General features: G+C 44.0%; 1 protein-coding gene across 3 annotated transcripts in view; it reads right to left on the bottom strand.

Annotated features, from left to right (window-relative positions):
* LOC118366814 (mannosyl-oligosaccharide 1,2-alpha-mannosidase IB) overlaps positions 1-20,344 on the bottom strand; it is a 111,947-nt gene that overhangs the window by 60,115 nt on the left and 31,488 nt on the right. For all 3 annotated transcript variants that reach the window (XM_035749529.2, XM_035749530.2, XM_035749531.2), the window contains one exon: positions 3,802-3,898. In XM_035749529.2, coding sequence (XP_035605422.1) covers positions 3,802-3,898 — 97 coding nt within the window. The remainder of the gene's footprint in view (positions 1-3,801; positions 3,899-20,344) is intronic.

Genomic DNA, 20,344 nt, shown 5'->3' with positions numbered 1-20,344 from the left:
AAGGCCCTTCTCCCCCGACTGCTCAGTTTGGCTGGGCGGACAGCTCTAGTAAGAAGTGGTTCCGAACTTCGTCCATTTAAGAATGGAGGCCACAGTGTGCTTTGGGACCTTAAATTCTGAAGACATTTTTTGGTACCCTTCCCCAGATCTGTGCCTCGACACAATCCTATCAAAGCTCTCCGGATAATTCATTCGAAGTCATAGCTTGGTTTTTAAATTGATATGCACTGTCAACTGTGGGACTTTATATAGACTAGTGTGCGCCTTTCCAAATCATGTCCAATCAATTGAATTTACCACAGGTGGACTCAAATCAAGTTATAGAAACATCAAGGATGATCAATGTAAACAGGATGCACACCTGAGCTCAATTTCGAGTCTCATAGCAAAGGGTCTGAGTACTTATGTAAATATGGTATACATTTTATTTTTAATACCCGTTTTCACTTTCTCATTATGTGGTATTGTGTGTAGATTGATGAGGCCCTAAAAAATGTCAGACTCCAGCCACCCAAGTAATATAATATAGAAAGGGGGGACACAGAGTGGTCATAATAGTTTGTAGGTCAAACCATTCGGACGCCACAGATGTTTGTGAGAAGACGGGATGTCTCATGGTCTGACAAACATAGTCTGACAAACACCACTCTAGCTCTGCCACCTTGCACTGCAGATGCAGAAGTGCGACAGCAGTGGATTGAGACACATCCAATGCAAAAAAACAGCTCTAGCTTAAACTGATTTAAAAATAAATAAAAATACCAGACTTTTGTATTATGTTAGTTAGGTTGACGCATCGGTGCGTTAATCGACTCTAGGGGATTAATACACCAATGTTAACATATTCTCTTACCTAATTTAAATAAGTACCGCCTTGTTACCAACATCGGAGAAGGAGTATTTGCAGAGGGCAGTGGTTTATAGCTACTCTACTGGTGCCAAGATTTTACTGTAGGGTGTCAGCAAATATAATTTAGAGGTTTACCTAATTAATCTATGACAAAAATACTTGTTTCCCCTTTCATCTGTGTCAGGTGTTAATTAGTTACTGTCTAGCTAGGTCCTCAGCTAGCATGGAACAAAGGCGGGGGGCATTGAAATCTGACGCAGTTGTCAAGTCAACATCTGTCAGTGCTGCATTGAACTGCATCACAAGAGACATGCCAAACAGGAAATGTATTAAAATGATTTAATATCATTGATGCAATTTCAATGTTGTTACGAGTTGCTTTGTGAATCACCAAATTTCATTGAGATGATTTTACTGCAGCGCTGCATCCAAGTTGCTTGACATAGTTATTCGAAAGAGCTGTCAGTCCAGGCGACTCAGCCGATCTTTTCAAACTTGCTGGTAGTTAGCCATGAGAGAAAAAGTAGTTTTCAGAACGACTGTTCAGGGTCTTTAACCCATAGCTACCCAGACTAATTATTTAGCAGTCACATGGCTTGGGGGATAGAAGCTGTTCAGGGTCCTGTTGGTTCCAGACTTGGTGCATCGGTACTACGTGCCGTGCGGCAGAAGAGCAAACAGTTATGACTTGGGTGGCTGGAGTGACAATTGTTAGGGCCTTCCTCTGACTCCGCATACTATAGAGGTCCTGGATGGCAGAGACCGAGTGATGTACTGGGCTGTACACACTGCCCTCTGTAGCACCTTGCGGTCGGATGCCAAGCAGGATCCAGTTGCAGAGGAAGGTGTTTAGTCCCAGGATCCTTAGCTTAGTGATGAGCTTTGAGGGCACTATGGTGTTGAACGCTGAGGTATAGTCAATGAACAGCATTCTCACATAGGTGTTCCTCTTGTTCAGGTTGGAGAGAACAGTGTGGAGTGCAATAGAGGTTGCATCATCTGTGGATCTGCTGGGGCGGTATACGAATTGGAGTGGTTCCAGGGTGTCTACGATGGTGTTGATGTGAGCCATGACCAGTATTTCAAAGCATTTCATGGCTACAGATGTGAGTGCTATGGGGAGATTGTCATTTAGACAGGTTACCTTGTTGTTCTTTGTCACAGGGAATATGGTGGTCTGCTTGAAACATGTAGGTATTACAGACTGGGTCCGGGAAAGGTTGAAAATGTCAGTGAAGACACCTGCCAGCTGGTCAGTGTATGCTTTGAGTATTCGTCATGGTCATCAATGATTCAGAGGGGTTGGGTTAACTTGTTGGACGCTACACATCCCGGTAGCGGGATAATTGTCATCAGCAACCGCTGAATAGCATAGCGCCACAGTCAAATAATATTACAAAAAAATATTCATATTCATGAAATCACAAGTGCAATATTGCAAAACACAGCTTAGGCTTTTGTTAATCCACCTGTCGTCTCAGATTTTGAAATAATGCTTTACAGCGAAAGCAATCCAAGCGTTTGTGTAAGTTTATCGATAGCATAGCATAACATTATGTACATTAAGCATTAAGTAGCTAGGTCACGAAAATCAGAAAAGCAATCAAATTAATCGTTTACCTTTGATGATCTTCGGATGTTTTCACTCACGAGACTCCCAGTTACACAACAAATGTTCCTTTTGTTCCATAAAGATTATTTTCATACCCAAAATACCTCCGTTTGTTTGTCACATTATGTTCAGAAATCCACAGGAAAGAGCGGTCACGACAACGCAGACATATATTCCAAATAATATCCACAGAAACATGTCCAATGTTTTTTTATAATCAATCCTCAGGTTGTTTTTAAAATATATGTTCGATAATATATCAACCGGGTGTGTAGGTTATTCAATAACAGCGGGAGAAACAATGGCCGCTTTACTCAGTTGCGCAAAACTCACTCTGAGAGACCCCATCTATCCACTTTCGCAATGTGATCTTTCACACTCATTTTTCAAAAGAAAAGCCTGAAACTATGTCTAAAGACTTGACACCTTAGGGAAGCAATAGAAAAAGAAATCTGGTTGATATCCCTTCAAATGGAGGATAGGCATGCATAGGAACAGAGAGGTTTCAAAATAAGAGGCACTTCCTGATTGGATTTTCCTCAGGCTTTCGCCTGCAATATCAGTTCTGTTATACTCAGACAATATTTTTACAGTTTTGGAAACTTTAGAGTTTTTTCTATCCTAATCTGACAATTATATGCATATTCTAGTTTCTGGGGCTGAGAAATAGGCAGTTTCAAATGGGTACGTTTTTAAGCCAAAAACAAAAATACTGCCCCCTACACGCAAAAGGTTAAACAAGGAAGGCACATTTCAGTTGTACAACTGACTAGGTATCCCCCTTTGCCATCTGTCCCTGTGGTCTTGTTACCAGTTACCCTGTTTAAAGGTCTTACTCACATCGGCTATGGAGTGCGAGATCACAGTCGTCTGGAACAGCTGCTTCTCTCATGCATGGTTCAGTGTTGCTTGCCTCAAAGCGAGCATAGAAGGAATTTCACAGGAATTTAGAGAACCGGGAGACAGACCACAGTACTGCAGCTCATCTACCATTTAACAGCAGCTCATCAAATACCACAAGAGCTTATAAACAATTTGATCCACTGAATATTAAAACTTTCCACACAGAACACGCATGAGTGCGCTCACACATACATACACAGTACACACGCAAAAATATGAGCCGCAGTTGTCTGACCTGCTTTACCGCAGTAGGTAGCTGCAGAGCTGAACAGTAACAGCAGTAACAACCCTGGCAGAAACTGGTGGAGTGAGAAACTGGGTTTCGTGGGACCCACTGGTCATGGATGATGCATCCAAACACCAGGGTATAAGGACAGGAAATGTGAATGTGTGTGTGTACTGTACGTGTAGTAGTGAATAGCGACATGACACTTACCAAAGATATTGGTGGAATGTCCTTTCTTGGCGAGAGGTTTCAGCTCGTTGTGTCCCCATCCGTACTGTCTGTAGCTGTCCCACGCATGCTTCATCATCTACAACATACACATGAGCAGCCTGGTTTAGACAAAACATCTGGTACACAATGAGCTGGTACCCAAAAACAGTAACATGTTGAACTATGGAGTGGAGTTAATACCACCAGTTGAAGAGACCATTCCAACAGGCTTATCACAGTCAAATAAATGACTCATAATAGAACAAAAAACAGAGATTAGCATGCACACACACACACAATCCTTTATATTTTTTTCACCATCATTGCAGCCTCGCCAGGAGAGAGGGCGGCACAATACCTAGCCCTCTGTTCTGGGCAATGATGCTACTAAGAGAGACATCCCGGTGCCCCTTCAGCCAGTTTTCCTTGGCTGTCTGGAGGCACTGACTAGGCTTTGTGGATAAAAACACTGCTTTATTCTTAACATGACCTTTAAAAGAGAAGCCGTAAGAGCTGGACTGAGAATAAACAGAGAATAAAGAGGGTGAGCAGGATAAGAGCGATAGAGACAGAATCGTGAGACAAGTTTTGACATTGGAGACAGTGATGCTGACGCGAGATGCACATCCAAGGGAAACTGTGAGGCCAACACTATTGACTGGCAGAGAGTCACGCTTTCCCAAAGCTCTACTGCATTCTCACTACTTCCAATTTCCCTTTGTCTTATTAATCATCACCCTAGTCTGATGGGATCAGCTATCCCAGAGGAGAGCATTTTGTCTCCTGGTCCTTCTCTGTCTGCCGGTCATGGCAGCAGTCTAAACCAGTACAGCTTTTCCTCCTGTACCAGCCGTAGCCAGCTCTCCTCACAGCAAGACTAGGGCGAGGGAGGGAGCCAAGCCAATAAACCCGGGAGTTTTGTGTTCTTGGCTTGGTGACGTTCCATGACGCACGCCATCTCCACACGCAGGAGAATAAATATAAATTACATTTACACACCAGGACAAAGCCACTTAACCATTGGCTCCCGACGACCAGGTAGATGGGCCAATCATTATTTGATAAACCGGCCAATTGGACATCTGTTGAGGAATATAGGACGTACAAAAACAGAATATTCAGATTCTACACTGATGGGACATTTCATGAACATAAAACCCACTTAAAAGCCTAAAATCCCAGTCATTAATTGACTGTCACTTCTGTAGTACGGAGTCGGATCTAAAATCCAATAGCCAATGAAAAATTCTCCCTTCATGTGTGAATGTATGGACCGTTCCAACAGACGGTGCGCCTACAGGTTAGGTTACCTCCCTGAGCACATATTGAATGTCAGGTTCACTGAAGACATACAAACACGGCTCCCTATTCACTATATAGTGGATGAGCCCAGGTCAAAAGTAGTGCACCGTAAAGGGTGCCATTTAGGATGCAGGCCAGGAGAGTAATGTGTTCATTTATGTGGCAAGGGCAAGTATTTCAATTTGATAGGGTTTTGGTTGGCTCCGTTTCTGTCTGGTTTCAGCTCTCACACGTCCACAGCTTCTTCACGGAGACCATATGAGTACTGAGGGATTCACAAATCACAACATGAGTGAGAGGAATAATGCTCATCAGCAAATAGAGATTCTGCACTCTGCAATAATACAGTGCTAGCCATGCTCCCAGCTGTGTTAAGTATGACAAGGTTTAAACTATTTTTTTAAATTTTATTTCACCTTTATTTAACCAGGTAGGCTAGTTGAGAACAAGTTCTCATTTGCAACTGCGACCTGGCCAAGATAAAGCATAGCAGTGTGAACAGACAACACAGAGTTACACATGGAGTAAACAATTAGCAAGTCAATAACACAGTAGAAAAAATGGGCAGTCTATATACAATGTGTGCAAAAGGCATGAGGAGGTAGGCGAATAATACAATTTTGCAGATTAACACTGGAGTGATAAATGATCAGATGGGCATGTACAGGTAGAGATATTGGTGTGCAAAAGAGCAGAAAAGTAAATAAATAAAAACAGTATAAAAACAGTATGGGAATGAGGTAGGTGAAAAAGGGTGAGCTATTTACCTATAGACTATGTACAGCTGCAGCGATCGGTTAGCTGCTCGGATAGCTGATGTTTGAAGTTGGAGAGGGAGATAAAAGTCTCCAACTTCAGCGATTTTTGCAATTGTTCCAGTCACAGGCAGCAGAGTACTGGAACGAAAGGCGGCCAAATGAGGTGTTGGCTTTAGGGATGATCAGTGAGATACACCTGCTGGAGCGCGTGCTACGGATGGGTGTTGCCATCGTGACCAGTGAACTGAGATAAGGCGGAGCTTTACCTAGCATGGACTTGTAGATGACCTGGAGCCAGTGGGTCTGGCGACGAATATGTAGTGAGGGCCAGCCGACTAGAGCATACAAGTCGCAGTGGTGGGTGGTATAAGGTGCTTTAGTGACAAAACGGATGGCACTGTGGTAGACTGCATCCAGTTTGCTGAGTAGAGTGTTGGAAGCCATTTTGTAGATGACATCGCCGAAGTCGAGGATCGGTAGGATAGTCAGTTTTACTAGGGTAAGCTTGGCAGCGTGAGTGAAGGAGGCTTTGTTGCGGAATAGAAAGCCGACTCTGGATTTGATTTTTGATTGGAGATGTTTGATGTGAGTCTGGAAGGAGAGTTTGCAGTCTAGCCAGACACCTAGGTACTTATAGATGTCCACATATTCAAGGTTGGAACCATCCAGGGTGGTGATGCTAGTCGGGCATGCGGGTGCAGGCAGCGATCGGTTGAAAAGCATGCATTTGGTTTTACTCGCGTTTAAGAGCAGTTGGAGGCCACGGAAGGAGTGCTGTATGGCATTGAAGCTCGTTTGGAGGTTGGATAGCACAGTGTCCAATGACGGGCCGAAAGTATATAGAATGGTGTCGTCTGCATAGAGGTGGATCAGGGAATCGCCCGCAGCAAGAGCAACATCATTGATATATACAGAGAAAAGAGTCGGCCCGAGAATTGAACCCTGTGGCACCCCCATAGAGACTGCCAGAGGACCGGACAGCATGCCCTCTGATTTGACACACTGAACTCTGTCTGCAAAGTAATTGGTGAACCAGGCAAGGCAGTCATCCGAAAAACCGAGGCTGTTGAGTCTGCCGATAAGAATTTGGTGATTGACAGAGTCGAAAGCCTTGGCGAGGTCGATGAAGACGGCTGCACAGTACTGTCTTTTATCGATGGCGGTTATGATATCATTTAGTACCTTGAGTGTGGCTGAGGTGCACCCGTGACCGGCTCGGAAACCAGATTGCACAGAGGAGAAGGTACGGTGGGATTCGAGATGGTCAGTGACCTGTTTGTTGACTTGGCTTTCGAAGACCTTAGATAGGCAGGGCAGGATGGATATAGGTCTATAGCAGTTTGGGTCCAGGGTGTCTCCCCCTTTGAAGAGGGGATGACTGCGGCAGCTTTCAATCCTTGGGGATCTCAGACGATATGAAAGAGAGGTTGAACAGGCTGGTAATAGGGGTTGCGACAATGGCGGCAGATAGTTTCAGAAATAGCGGGTCCAGATTGTCAAGCCCAGCTGATTTGTACGGGTCCAGGTTTTGCAGCTCTTTCAGAACATCTGCTATCTGGATCTGGGTAAAGGAGAACCTGGAGAGGCTTGGGTGAGGAACTACGGGGGGCGGAGCTGTTGGCCGAGGTTGGAGTAGCCAGGCGGAAGGCATGGCCAGCCGTTGAGAAGTGCTTATTGAAGTTTTCGATAATCATGGATTTATCGGTGGAGACCGTGTTTCCTAGCCTCAGTGCAGTGGGCAGCTGGGAGGAGGTGCTCTTGTTCTCCATAGACTTCACAGTGTCCCAGAACTTTTTGGAGTTGGAGCTACAGGATGCAAACTTCTGCCTGAAGAAGCTGGCCTTAGCTTTCCTGACTGACTGCGTGTATTGGTTCCTGACTTCCCTGAACAGTTGCATATCACGGGGCTATTCGATGCTATTGCAGTCCGCCACAGGATGTTTTTGTGCTGGTCGAGGGCAGTCAGGTCTGGAGTGAACCAAGGGCTGTATCTGTTCTTGGTTCTGCATTTTTGAACGGAGCATGCTTATCTAAAATGGTGAGGAAGTTACTTTTAAAGAATGACCAGGCATCCTCAACTGACGGGATGAGGTCAATGTCCTTCCAGGATACACGGGCCAGGTCGATTAGAAAGGCCTGCTCACAGAAGTGTTTTAGGGAGCGTTTGACAGTGATGAGGGGTGGTCGTTTGACTGCGGCTCCGTGGCGGATACAGGCGATGAGGCAGTGATCGCTGAGATCCTGGTTGAAGACAGCGGAGGTATATTTGGAGGGCCAGTTGGTCAGGATGACGTCTATGAGGGTGCCCTTGTTTACAGAGTTAGGGTTGTACCTGGTGGGTTCCTTGATGATTTGAGTGAGATTGAGGGCATCTAGCTTAGATTGTAGGACTGCCGGGGTGTTAAGCATGTCCCAGTTTAGGTCACCTAACAGAACAAACTCTGAAGCTAGATGGGGGGCGATCAATTCACAAATGGTGTCCAGGGCGCAGCTGGGAGCTGACGGGGGTCGGTAGCAGGCGGCAACAGTGATAGACTTGTTTCTGGAGAGAGTAATTTTCAAAATTAGTAGTTCAAACTGTTTGGGTATGGACCTGGAAAGTATGACATTACTTTGCAGGCTATCTCTGCAGTAGACTGCGACTCCGCCCCCTTTGGCAGTTCTATCTTGACGGAAGATGTTATAGTTGGGTATGGAAATCTCTGAATTTTTGGTGGCCTTCCTGAGCCAGGATTCAGACACGGCAAGGACATCAGGGTTAGCAGAGTGTGCTAAAGCAGTGAGTAAAACAAACTTAGGGAGGAGGCTTCTGATGTTGACATGCATAAAACCAAGACTTTTTCGATCACAGAAGTCAACAAATGAGGGTACCTGGGGGCATGCAGGGCCTGGGTTTATCAGGCCCTGCAATATCATAATAAATTAAGTTGTATTTGCGGATTCTTCTCTTCTACTAACTAGTGGTGTCACGATACCAGGATTCTGAATTTGATACCAGGTTTAGAAACACGATACTTGATACCAAATTGATAACACGGCAAAAAAAGGCGTATTAGCTGTTAGGTTTTAATTTTCAGAGTAAAAACTCAACCAAGTTTATTCTTCCCAGAGGGTCAATACAGCTGCATTAGACAAAGACATTGTTCACACAAGCACTGATATTTAACCCTTTCTCCTATGCTGTCTCCTCCTACACATCTGAACAAACATTATCTTTACTGCTAGACAGGAAACTAAGTGATACGGCCATAAACTTTTTTCTCCCTTAAAGTGACCTGACCTCGACCCCCTTCATCACTAATCCATGGCTCTTTCCCCTTATCAATGCTGCCACATGTGATCGCTTTCCCTACACTCAGTACATTCCAAGCTTAATTGCACACACACCATATACCTTCCTCCTACAGATAACCATTAACTTCTGGTGTAGACCCTCTAAATCTAAGCACTCACTATTTCAATAGGATACCTGATAATTAACCCTATCCCAAGTTGAGAAGTTTGTCTATGATGGATGCTGGGTACTAAGACACATAATGGCACTTCATCCAGACTGATCTTTTGAGTTCCTTTGACATTTTTGAATGCATGCATTAAATTAATCACTTAGACAATCAATTTGACCATTTTTTAAAACAAATCTAACTACACTGAACATAAATATATGGAAAGTGCTGGTCCCATGTTTCATGAGCTGAAATAAAAGATCCCAGAAATATTCCATATACAAAAACATTATTTCTCTCATATTTTGTGCACAAATGTGTTTACATCACTGTTAGCGAGCATTTGACCTTTTGTCATGATAATCCATCCACCTGACATGTGTGGCATATCAAGAAGCTGATTAGAGAGCATGATCATTACACAGGTGGACCTTGTGTCAGGGAAAATATAAAGCCACTTTGAAATGTGCACTTGTGTCACAACACAATGACACAGATGTCACGTTGAGGGAGCATGCAATTGGCATGTTGACTGCAGGAATGTCCACCAGAGCTGTTGCCAGAGAATTTGGCAGTATGTTCAACAACATCAGACCATGCGTAACTGCGCCAGCCCAGGACCTCCACATCCAGCTTCTTCACATGTGAATCTGTGCTGAGGAGTATCTGTCTGTAATAAATCCCTTTTGTGGGCCTGGCTCCCCAGTGGGTCGGCCTGGCTCCCAATTCGGTGGGCCTGTGCCCATACCAATCCCACCCATGACTGTGCCCGCCTAGTTATGTGAAATCCATAGGTTAGGGCCTAATTTATTTTTAATTGACTGATTTCCTTATATGAACAGTAACTTAGCAAAATCTTTGAAATTGTTGGATGTTGCATTTATATTTAGTATACATAACTTATTTATTTGAATGGTAAATCTCTATTGTTAAACTGGGTAAAAAAATCAAGGCCTATTCACAATACAGGTGAATGCAAATTCAATAGTAGTGTGTGCATGCATTGAGTTATTAGCTTATTTCACGAGGCTACAGATGAAAAACAAATCTGCTTACCTTCCATTTGGGACTGATTTTATTGTAAAGGTAAACAACATTTGCAAAGATGAAGCAATGACTTATTTTATAAAAGTGTGCGCTGTCTATTTAAGACCACTGACGTCATTCACACAAAGTCGGTTCGAGGCTTGAGCAAAGATGATCTTGACTGGGATAGACGAGAGGTGGGGGAGATGATGTGAATTAACAGTTTTTGGTGACAATCAGCTTAGTACTCAGCAATATTTTGATTTATGGTTTGCATATTATCACAAACAAGGTACTAGGGTAGTGAATTGATGTTGACTTCTGCTGTACGCTAGCAAGGAAGGTTAGCCTCCATCGGTATCTTCTTGCATTGTAGTGTTCTAGCCTGTACTTCACATTGTTTTGGGAACAGTAATGAGCAAATTAACATTTCTACATGCCATGTGGCATTATTCTAGTGTGTTCACTTCTGTCCAGCACAAGTGGTGATGCAGCCTGGACTCAGTGGTTCCTCATGGCAGACTAGCACTAATGGGGCAGGGACATCACTGCATTAAGAGACTTGATCCTCTCTCAAAGTACACAATGGGAGACACTTGATATTTATACTCTAAGTAACAACATTTCTAGTGGTCTGGGGCATTCAGTGGTGGGGAGGGCGCTTGTTCCAGAGCCGGGAGCCGAGACAGCAGAATGCTTGGGCACCCATTGTTTTTAGGCGTGTCTTTGGGACTGCAAGGAGTCTGACTGGCTGTAGTGGAGCGGGTCAAGAGCAAGCTCGATAGCTGTAGTGTCCAGGTCCAACGCCAAGTTGATTTATTGCGGTCCCAGCAGAGCTCAGCCTGGGAATTAGGCATCAGAGATGGATCCAGGTAGACAGTGGAGTGAGGTGGAGAGAACACCAGATAGGAGATTAGCAGGTGATCAGCAATGGAATCGTACATGTATATTTTGACACATTAAGTCTTTCAGTTTGATGGCAATTTCAACTTAGAGAAACTGCTAATAAAACAAGTGTCTAATAAACAAAAAAACAAACGGTTGGCGTGAGAAGTGGCATCCTCACGTGTGGCATAGAAAATAAAAAATAAAACTTGTGTTCTACCCTTTTACATTAGAATTTTTTCAAACATTCAACTTCTATCTAGCCCCATCCCATATCTCTCCCACCATCACACTATAAAAGCTATCCTGGGTAGTGCCACCCTCCAACAGTCTAGTAGTTAAACAGACCACATTGAGATCCCTCAGTCTCCCTTATCATCCTGATGTTCATTTTGTGCTCCATTGGACTTCTCTACTCTTGGCTTTTATTCCCAGTGACTGTTGGAGGCGTTCTGCTTGTCGGTTAGCAGCCATCCCGCCTGCCTAACTCTGGGCTTGGTGAAGGGAGCATAGGGAAATGACAGCTTGCGGTGGGGTGCTCAGTGTCTGTTAACTGAAACCCACGCGCCACAGAGATTATGAAGACAAGCACACAAACTGTGTAAGAAACTCACAGTCAACCTTGTGGTTCTGGCTATGTTGGTTTTAAAAATGGCAACTTGCAACACCAAGTTTGTGGGCTCGATTCACACAAGGGACACATACACTAAGTGTACAAAGCATTAGGAACACTTGCCCTTTCCATGACATTGCCTGACCAGGTGAAAGCTATGATCCCTTATTGATGTCATTTGTTAAATTCACTTCAAATCAGTGTAGATGAAGGGGAGGAGACAGGTTAAAGAAATATTTTTAAGCCTTGAGACATGGATTGTGTATGTGTGCCATTCAGAGGGTGAATGGGCAAGACAAAGGATTTAAGTGCCTTTGAGAGTGTCAAGAACTGCAACGCTGCTGGGGTTTTCACTCAACAGTTTCCTGTGTATATAAAGAATGGCCCACCACCCAAAGGACATCCAGCAAACTTGACAAAACTGTGGGAAGTATTGTGTCAACATGGGCCAGCATACCAAATTGAGGCTGTTCTGAGGGCAAAACTGGGTGCAATTCAATATTAGGAAGGTGATCCAAATGTTTGGTACACTCAGTGTATCCTGGATATAGGCTGTGTTAACTAAGTAACAATGGATAAAAGCATCCATTTAATAACCATCATTATCTTGGTCTGTCTAGCAGAGGCTATGCGGTTTTTGTCTTGCGCTGACATTGTTAACATAAGCAATGTTAATATCCACACCAGGATAATAACATACTAATTTCTTCCCACTATCTATCATGGTGTGGACCATAATAGACCATGGAAGATGTATTAATCACGCCACCTTCGACCTTGGCTTGGAACGGACTCCACCCTCTCTGTCCTTCCATTATCACTGAGAAGTGTATATGTATCCAGCTCTTGAAGCTGATGAAAACAGCAGATTTTACTATTAAGATTTCTGAAGAATGTCTGACAGATTCATAACCAGTTCTGATATATGTACACACTGATGTGGAAGGAAAGGTGGATTTCATCATCTGTGCCTTAAAGGACACGTCACCTTGTCATGTCAAGTCGGCGAGCTCTGGTGATATGATTTTTGTTCTAAATACCTGATGTTTTACCTGTTGTGGGCTGAGGTCTTGGGCGTGTTGCATGAAGACATTATTTCCCTGGCTGATCACTTTTCCACAGCGCAACATTGCAGAGAACCTTGAGGGGGACATCCTTTTAGAGTAAATCACTTCTCTTGGACAACTTCTTGGAGAAGCAAGGCCAGGACTGGTGCAAAGCACAGAAAGAGGGAAGGGAGAGATGAGGGAGACCGAAAGAGATAAGCACGCAAAAAGAGCACTACATAAAAAGTATCCAAGCAGTGGGGCGGCAGGGTAGCATAGTGGTTAGAGTGTTGGACTAGTAACCGGAAGGTTGCAAGTTCAAACTCCCGAGCTGACAAGGTACAAATCTATCGTTCTGCCCCTGAAAAGGCAGTTAACCCACTGTTCCTAGGCCGTCATTGAAAGTAAGAATTTGTTCTTAACTGACTTGCCTAGTTAAATAAAAGTACAAATAAAATTAAAATAAAGGAAGAGGGATAGAAAGAGGGGGGGGGTTGCAAGAGCAGACGGAAACAGAAAAAGACAAGAGCAGGTATAGATAGGGTGATGGGGGTATGACTCAGTGTGACGGAACAGGACCTACCTTAACCCAGTTGAATGATGTCTAACAATCTAAGTTGCACCCCCACCCACAGGTTAGACCAGAAGCGGTTGTTTACTGAACTATTTCCTGTTCCTGCATAACTCAGGCCAGGGGAGGACAGGGACGTGGGTGGACAGCCTATAAACTGAGAGGTCCGCAGTGCGGCTGGCCAGTGCTCTCTCTGCCTTCCTGTCTCCCGTTCTGGGAAACATTGCCTACTAGGAGCTCTGCTCTGACCTTCACAATGACAGCCAAACTCTGGCCCACCAGGCACCTATGTCCCACATCCTGCCCGGGTCTGTCAGGACACAGCCTGCCCTCAACCATCACCACCGGGTGATTCACACAGCAGAAGCTACCCCCCACCACCGCACCATGCCCTGTAAGTCACACCTGCTGCCAAATATTCATAAATCCATGGGAGTCACAGTGCTGCTGAGGGAGCAGGACCATTTCTTCTAGGCTGCTGTCATTGTTTAAATCAACTTAGCTTGAGAGGCGAGGGGAGCTGCAGTGCTTTGGAGGTTTGGAGTTATGAATGTACTGCCCTGGATAACCTCGAGTCACCCTGATTGATTTAAAAACCTCCCTCCATCCTCCCCCCTCGAACAGATCCTATCTGCTCTAAAGGACGGCCCTTCACAAGATACACAATGGCAGTGGAAATGTGACAGATCTGCGCTCCACTGTAAATACATTCATGACACCCAGGGTGACAAACTGATTTTAAAAAGGAGACAGTAAAGTAGCTCAGATAGGACCCGACATTAAGAGCTGTTTAAGGGGCCTAACAAATAAAGAGGATACAGCTGCTGCTCCATTGTAACATATGGTGCTCTCACACCTATCTAGCCACCTAGAACACTCATTGTGGATTCAGACCCAGTCACAATTAATTCATGTGGAAGCACAACAAGTTCAGGAATTACACCCGTCAGAATAGCAATCACAGCCAGTAAACAGGGCAGTCAAGTGAACAAGTTTGGGTAGTGGTACAATATTAGAGAGTCACCACTTTGTTGAGAAGCGTTTGCCTTCAAATCACTTGGCCTATTCCCTCTGGCACATTCTCCTGAACTTGCTGTGACTGTTCTTTGGGATGGATAATATTAACTGGTATTTTGCCTCTTTCTCTCCCAGTCTCTCTGACCTTGAGTACTTCTGTGTGCACCACTATGCCCTCTCCCTTGCCCCTTCTCTCACTCCCTATACTGGGCATATGCTCAGCCATGATCATGGCACTGAACTGGTCCCTGTGCTCCCCAGTCCTCTCCCCCCAGGGCTCCCAGTATCCCAGGCCAAACCCCAACCTCTATCGATCCCAGAGAGCCGTGCCAACAGTGAACAAAGACACTCCACTCCCCCTCCCTGCTAAGTCGGTCCCTAACGGAAGGGTGAGGACCACGGATTTACAGGCTGTCCATTTACAGACGCTCCCTGACAAGCCTATAGTTCAAATCACAGAACTGGAGAGTTCTCCTGTCATTGAGAGTTTCAAAAGGCATGCATACACAGAGAGGGAATGGACATCACAATCCATTTCCAAGTACAGCTGATTGAGTTGGCAGGATACTAAAATGGAATATTACATCGTAATGATGAGATTGCCCAGGTCAGGGAAGTAGAAATACTATACAATGGGGAGAACATTACATTTTATGGGGCAGCAGAAATGAACCAGTAAACATGTGAAACCAAGTGAAACCAAGACAAAACCTCTCCATTTCTACCCCTCTTCTTGCTCTCACACTAATCCATGAAGGATAAATTATTTTCAATTATCTAAAAATGCCAACATTGGCATCGGCCCTATGTCTAGTTTAACGCCGATTCGCAAAACCAACGTCAGAGCTGACGTGAATATCATATAACGTAGGTAGATGACGTAATGACGCCATGAAAAATATAGCGGATCGAGCAGTCATCAAGTCGAGCAGTCATTTGAAAGAGTCAGAACATTTCAGTGGGAGAACGCAAAGGCTCGCCAAGATAATGTAATTCATTGCCCTTGACAATCAACCATTCTCTGTCGTGGATGATTTTTTTGTTTTTTTACCTTTATTTAACAAGGTAGACTAGTTGAGAACAAGTTCTCATTTGCAACTGCGACCTGGCCAAGATAAAGCGTAGCAATTCGACACATACAACAACACAGTTACAACATAGTAGAACAAAAGAAAAAGTCTATATACAGTCAGTGCAAATGAGGTAAGTTAAGGAAATAAATAGGCCGTGGTGGTGAAGTAATTACAATATAGCAATTAAACACTGGAATAGTAGATTGGCAAAAGATTAATGTGCAGGTAGAGATACTGGGGTGCAAAGGAGCAAAATAAATAAATAAATAAATACCAGTATGGGGATGAGGTAGGTAGATAGATGGGCTGTTTACAGATGGGCTATGTACAGGTGCAGTGACGATGTTGGCTTTTGCCGACTGGTCGAGCACCACTACCAATTAGGCGCCATTTTTCAGCTGCTGCCTTACCGGAGTTACACAGTATTGTTGAAACTCACATCCATGATGCATCACTGCTATTACTGCTTCCCGACTGGACCAGCGATGTCAACCCCATGACCATTAGGAGCCTGACAGCACAGTGGGTCCACGAGGATTTCCTACTGAGGAAAGCAGTACTGCATGCTCAAGAATGTGCTGGGTCTTCTCATACCGCTGCTGCCATTTCAGTGGCATTGAGAACATGTTTGAAACATGAACACTCCCAGCTCCATTCGAACAACTGACTTGAGAAATAAGCTCAACTGCGTCTGCAGCAGACGTGATACCCTGTCATGACATTCAAAGTCCTGCTCAACAAAAATGCAGACACAGAACATCGGGTTAACTTGGAAATGTACTTGACTAGAGGCTGTGAACAAGCAAATAGGTGGTATTCTCTCTGAGCCTCTTTACTGAAGACTCATCTCTTCAGCGGGTCATATGATTTGAGTGTAGTCTGGCCCAGGAGTGTGAAGGTGAACGGAAAGGCTCTGGAGCAACGAACCGCCCTTGCTGTCTCTGCCTGGCCGGTTCCCCTCTTTCCACTGGAATTCTCTGCCTCTAACCCTATTACAGGGGCTGAGTCACTGGCTTACTGGTGCTCTTTCATGCCGTCCCTACAAGGGGTGCGTCACTTGAGTGGGTTGAGTCACTGATGTGATCTTCCTGTCTGGAAGATACCCCCCCCCCCCCCCTCCCCTTGGGTTGTGCCGTGGCGGAGATCTTTGTGGGCTATACTCGGCCTCGTCTCAGGATGGTAAGTTGGTGATTGAAGATATCCCTCTAGTGGTGTGGGGGCTGTGCTTTGGCAAAGTGGGTGGGGTTATATCCTGCCTGTTTGGCCATGTCCGGGGGTATCATCGGATGGGGCCACAGTGTCTCCTGACCCCTCCTGTCTCAGTCTCCAGTATTTATGCTGCAGTAGTTTGTGTCGGGGGGCTAGGGTCAGTCTGTTATATCTGGAGTACTTCTCCTGTCTTATCCGGTGTCCTGTGAATTTAAGTATGCTCTCTCTAATTCTCGCTTTCTTTCTCGGAGGACCTGAGCCCTAGCACCATGCCTCAGGACTACCTGGCATGACTCCTTGCTGTCCCCAGTCCACCTGGCCGTGCTGCTGCTCCAGTTTCAACTGTTCTGCCTGGGGCTATGGAATCCTGACCTGTTCACTGGACGTTCTACCTGTCCCAGACCTATTATTTGATCATGTTGGTCATTTATGAACATTTGAACATCTTGGCCATGTTCTGTTATAATCTCCACCCGGCACAGCCAGAAGAGGACTGGCCACCCCTCATAGCCTGGTTCCTCTCTAGGTTTCTTCCTAGGTTTTGGCCTTTCTAGGGAGTTTTTTCTAGCCAACGTGCTTCAACACCTGCATTGCTTGCTGTTTGGGGTTTTAGGCTGGGTTTCTGTACAGCACTTTGAGATATCAGCTGATGTAAGAAGGGCTATATCAATACATTTGATTTGATACTGTGTCGCCACCATGCTCGATATTTCAATGCAGACAAGAAACAGGGTTAACGTGAAATGTTACAGGCACAGCTGGACAAGATGGAAACGGACACAGTGAACGTGCACACTGAGTGCACATGAAATCCTGGTTGAACAAATGAACGAAATAGCACAGCAAGTAAGTGAAAGAAATGTTTTTGTTATGTTTTACTGGTAATGGGGACATCCGTAAACACCAACAAAATAACTTTGGCAGTGTGTGTGTGTGTGTTTCAACTATTTTACTGTACTAGAATGCTTAAAAAGGCTGCTAAAATGTTAAATATCGGTATCGGGTTGTTTTTTTGCAAGGAAATTATCAGTATCGGCCATAAATGTCATATCGGTGCATAGTTCAAACACCAGAGACAACACTGATATGAGCTACTGTGGCAACAGTCCTGAGGTGAGTGGCATTGTGGGTCTGTCTTGTCCTCTTCAAGTTTCTCAGTCACACTCATCGGCCCATCACCATGCTACTCGTTAGGCCTATACTTAACATTTAGCTGCTGTGGTTTGCCTGGAATACAGACATGTATTTTCACCACATCCCTTTTCACCATCTTTCCATGCTAAACGACAGCAAAACAGTCATGGAATCATGTTGCCAAACACATCCACACTTACCGATAGGGCAGTGACGGTCAAGCGGCCACTACCACCGTAATAACTGTTTGAATTCGGGGGAAAAACAAGGAACAGTCTATGTTACAGGAGAATCGGACTCAAAAGCAAGAATGCCCGGCCGGACCACCTTCATTCAGCTGTTCGTTCCCCCCCAAAATGGATTGATGTTGTTTAAAAAAGTTTTTTTATTTATTTTAAATAAGTTTTCATGATGGTAGTCATCTATAACTGTCAGTTACATGATTATACGGCCAGCCCTACTTACCAACTCATACAGAGGTGTATTCTAGCAGAGAGGATACTGTAGAAATATAGATCCACAACATCTATACATAATATATAGAGGTCTAAATTCTCATGAATTCTGTTCACCGGGTAGTGTTTCTCTTCCGGGGATATAGGGCTGTATTGGATGGGCATAGCTTACGACAGTGTGTATCACACAGAGCAGAAACCTAGATTGGCTCTCTGAGATGAGTCGTGTTAGATGTGGAAAGGGGCCTATAGCATAGTGCTGTGGCCAGTGGATCTTATTTTCTCTCTTGATACTATTTGTGAAACTGCGAAATAAGTATCAAATGGTGAAGAGAAAGGTTAATCCTTAAAAACAGATACATATCAGTTGAACTAGACTATAGCTTTGGATGTAAACCCTATGAGAAATAAGTGTCGTTACACAGTGTTAGAATGAGTGTATGGCAGGTGGCCATGCTGGAAGGAGGCTTCAGAGAGCGAGAGAGCTTTACGATGCCCTAGAGGAGACGAGTGATATTCATGGACACACGCAAAAAGTGTAACTATTTTTTTTAACAAACGTTTTTTTAATGGACAGTTACATCCCATTAGCGGCAGTGCTCTAGACAAAAAAAAAAGTGCCAAGCAAGACAACTGAGATGGTAGCCTGTTTTAAAAAGTTGGTCTAAGCTATTTCAAATAACATTTCCAGCAAATGCATAAGATATTTGGATGTGCAACATGTCAAAATAGGATCTAGAATTATCAGACTTCTTTTTGGCTCTTCAGAGAATCTTTGTGCATATTGGCCTATATTATTCACCACCTGGAAACGCAAAACACTAGATTGCTAACTAGCCTACATGGCAGATGTCCTACAAAAATATTTCAGCGCTAGGCCTAGGCTACTTGATGTAGACGAGGGATAGGCAACTAGCGGCCTGGGCCCTTTTCAAACCCTGCCCCCCCCCCCTCGAACTTATTATTGAGTTAGAATAGTAAAATACACAAGGCGCAATTTTGAAATTTGGTTGTACATCAGCAGTTTCTCTTGTTAGGTCAGTCAGAGTCACTTAATTAGCCCATGTAAGCTAACATTTTTTAGATTGTTAAGATAGCTGGCTGCTAGACTAAACTTGTCATGGTCAAATAATCGTCCCCATTGTTCATCAGACATCATATAAAACAGCACAAACATTTTTCTCCACCATATGACAAAATCTTTAGAACTGCAGGAAATGAATTGTGAAACTGCATATTTCCCTCTCTGGCCCATTGCAAAATGTAATTAAATGAGTTATACCATTTCCAAATCTTCATGGCAAAATGTGTAAAATTGCAGCAAACCTATTTTAAAAAATGCAACATTTCTCTGTTCCATGACATGTGTACAATTAGGAAGGAAATTAAACTTTAATTTTTTTTATATATTTTTTTTTATATATACAGTGGGGCAATAAAGTATTTAGTCAGCCACCAATTGTGCAAGTTCTCCCACTTAAAAAGATGAGGCCTGTAATTTTCATCATAGGTACACGTCAACTATGACAGACAAAATGAGGGAGAAAAAAATCCAGAAAATCACATTGTATAATTTTTTATTAATTTATTTGCAAATTATGGTGGAAAATAAGTATTTGGTCAATAACAAAAGTTTCTCAATACTTTGTTATATACCCTTTGTTGGCAATGAAAGAGGTCAAACGTTTTCTGTAACCTTGAAGACTTTTCACACACTGTTGCTGGTATTTTGGCCCATTCCTCCATGCAGATCTCATTTAGAGCAGTGATGTTTTGGGGCTGTTGCTGGGCAACATGGACTTTCAACTCCCTCCAAAGATTTTCTATGGGGTTGAGATCTGGAGACTGGCTAGGCCACTCAAGGACCTTGAAATGCTTCTTACAAAGCCACTCCTTCGTTTCCCGGGCGGTGTGTTTGGTATCATTGTCATGCTGAAAGACACAGCCACGTTTCATCTTCAATGCCCTTGCTGATGGAAGGAGTTTTTCACTCAAAATCTCACGATAC

The sequence above is a fragment of the Oncorhynchus keta genome, chromosome 34 (assembly GCF_023373465.1).
Source record: "Oncorhynchus keta strain PuntledgeMale-10-30-2019 chromosome 34, Oket_V2, whole genome shotgun sequence".
Classification (NCBI taxonomy): Eukaryota; Metazoa; Chordata; class Actinopteri; order Salmoniformes; family Salmonidae; genus Oncorhynchus; species Oncorhynchus keta.
The sequence above is the reverse complement of the archived record's forward strand: the minus strand, read 5'-3'. Positions and strand labels throughout refer to the sequence as shown.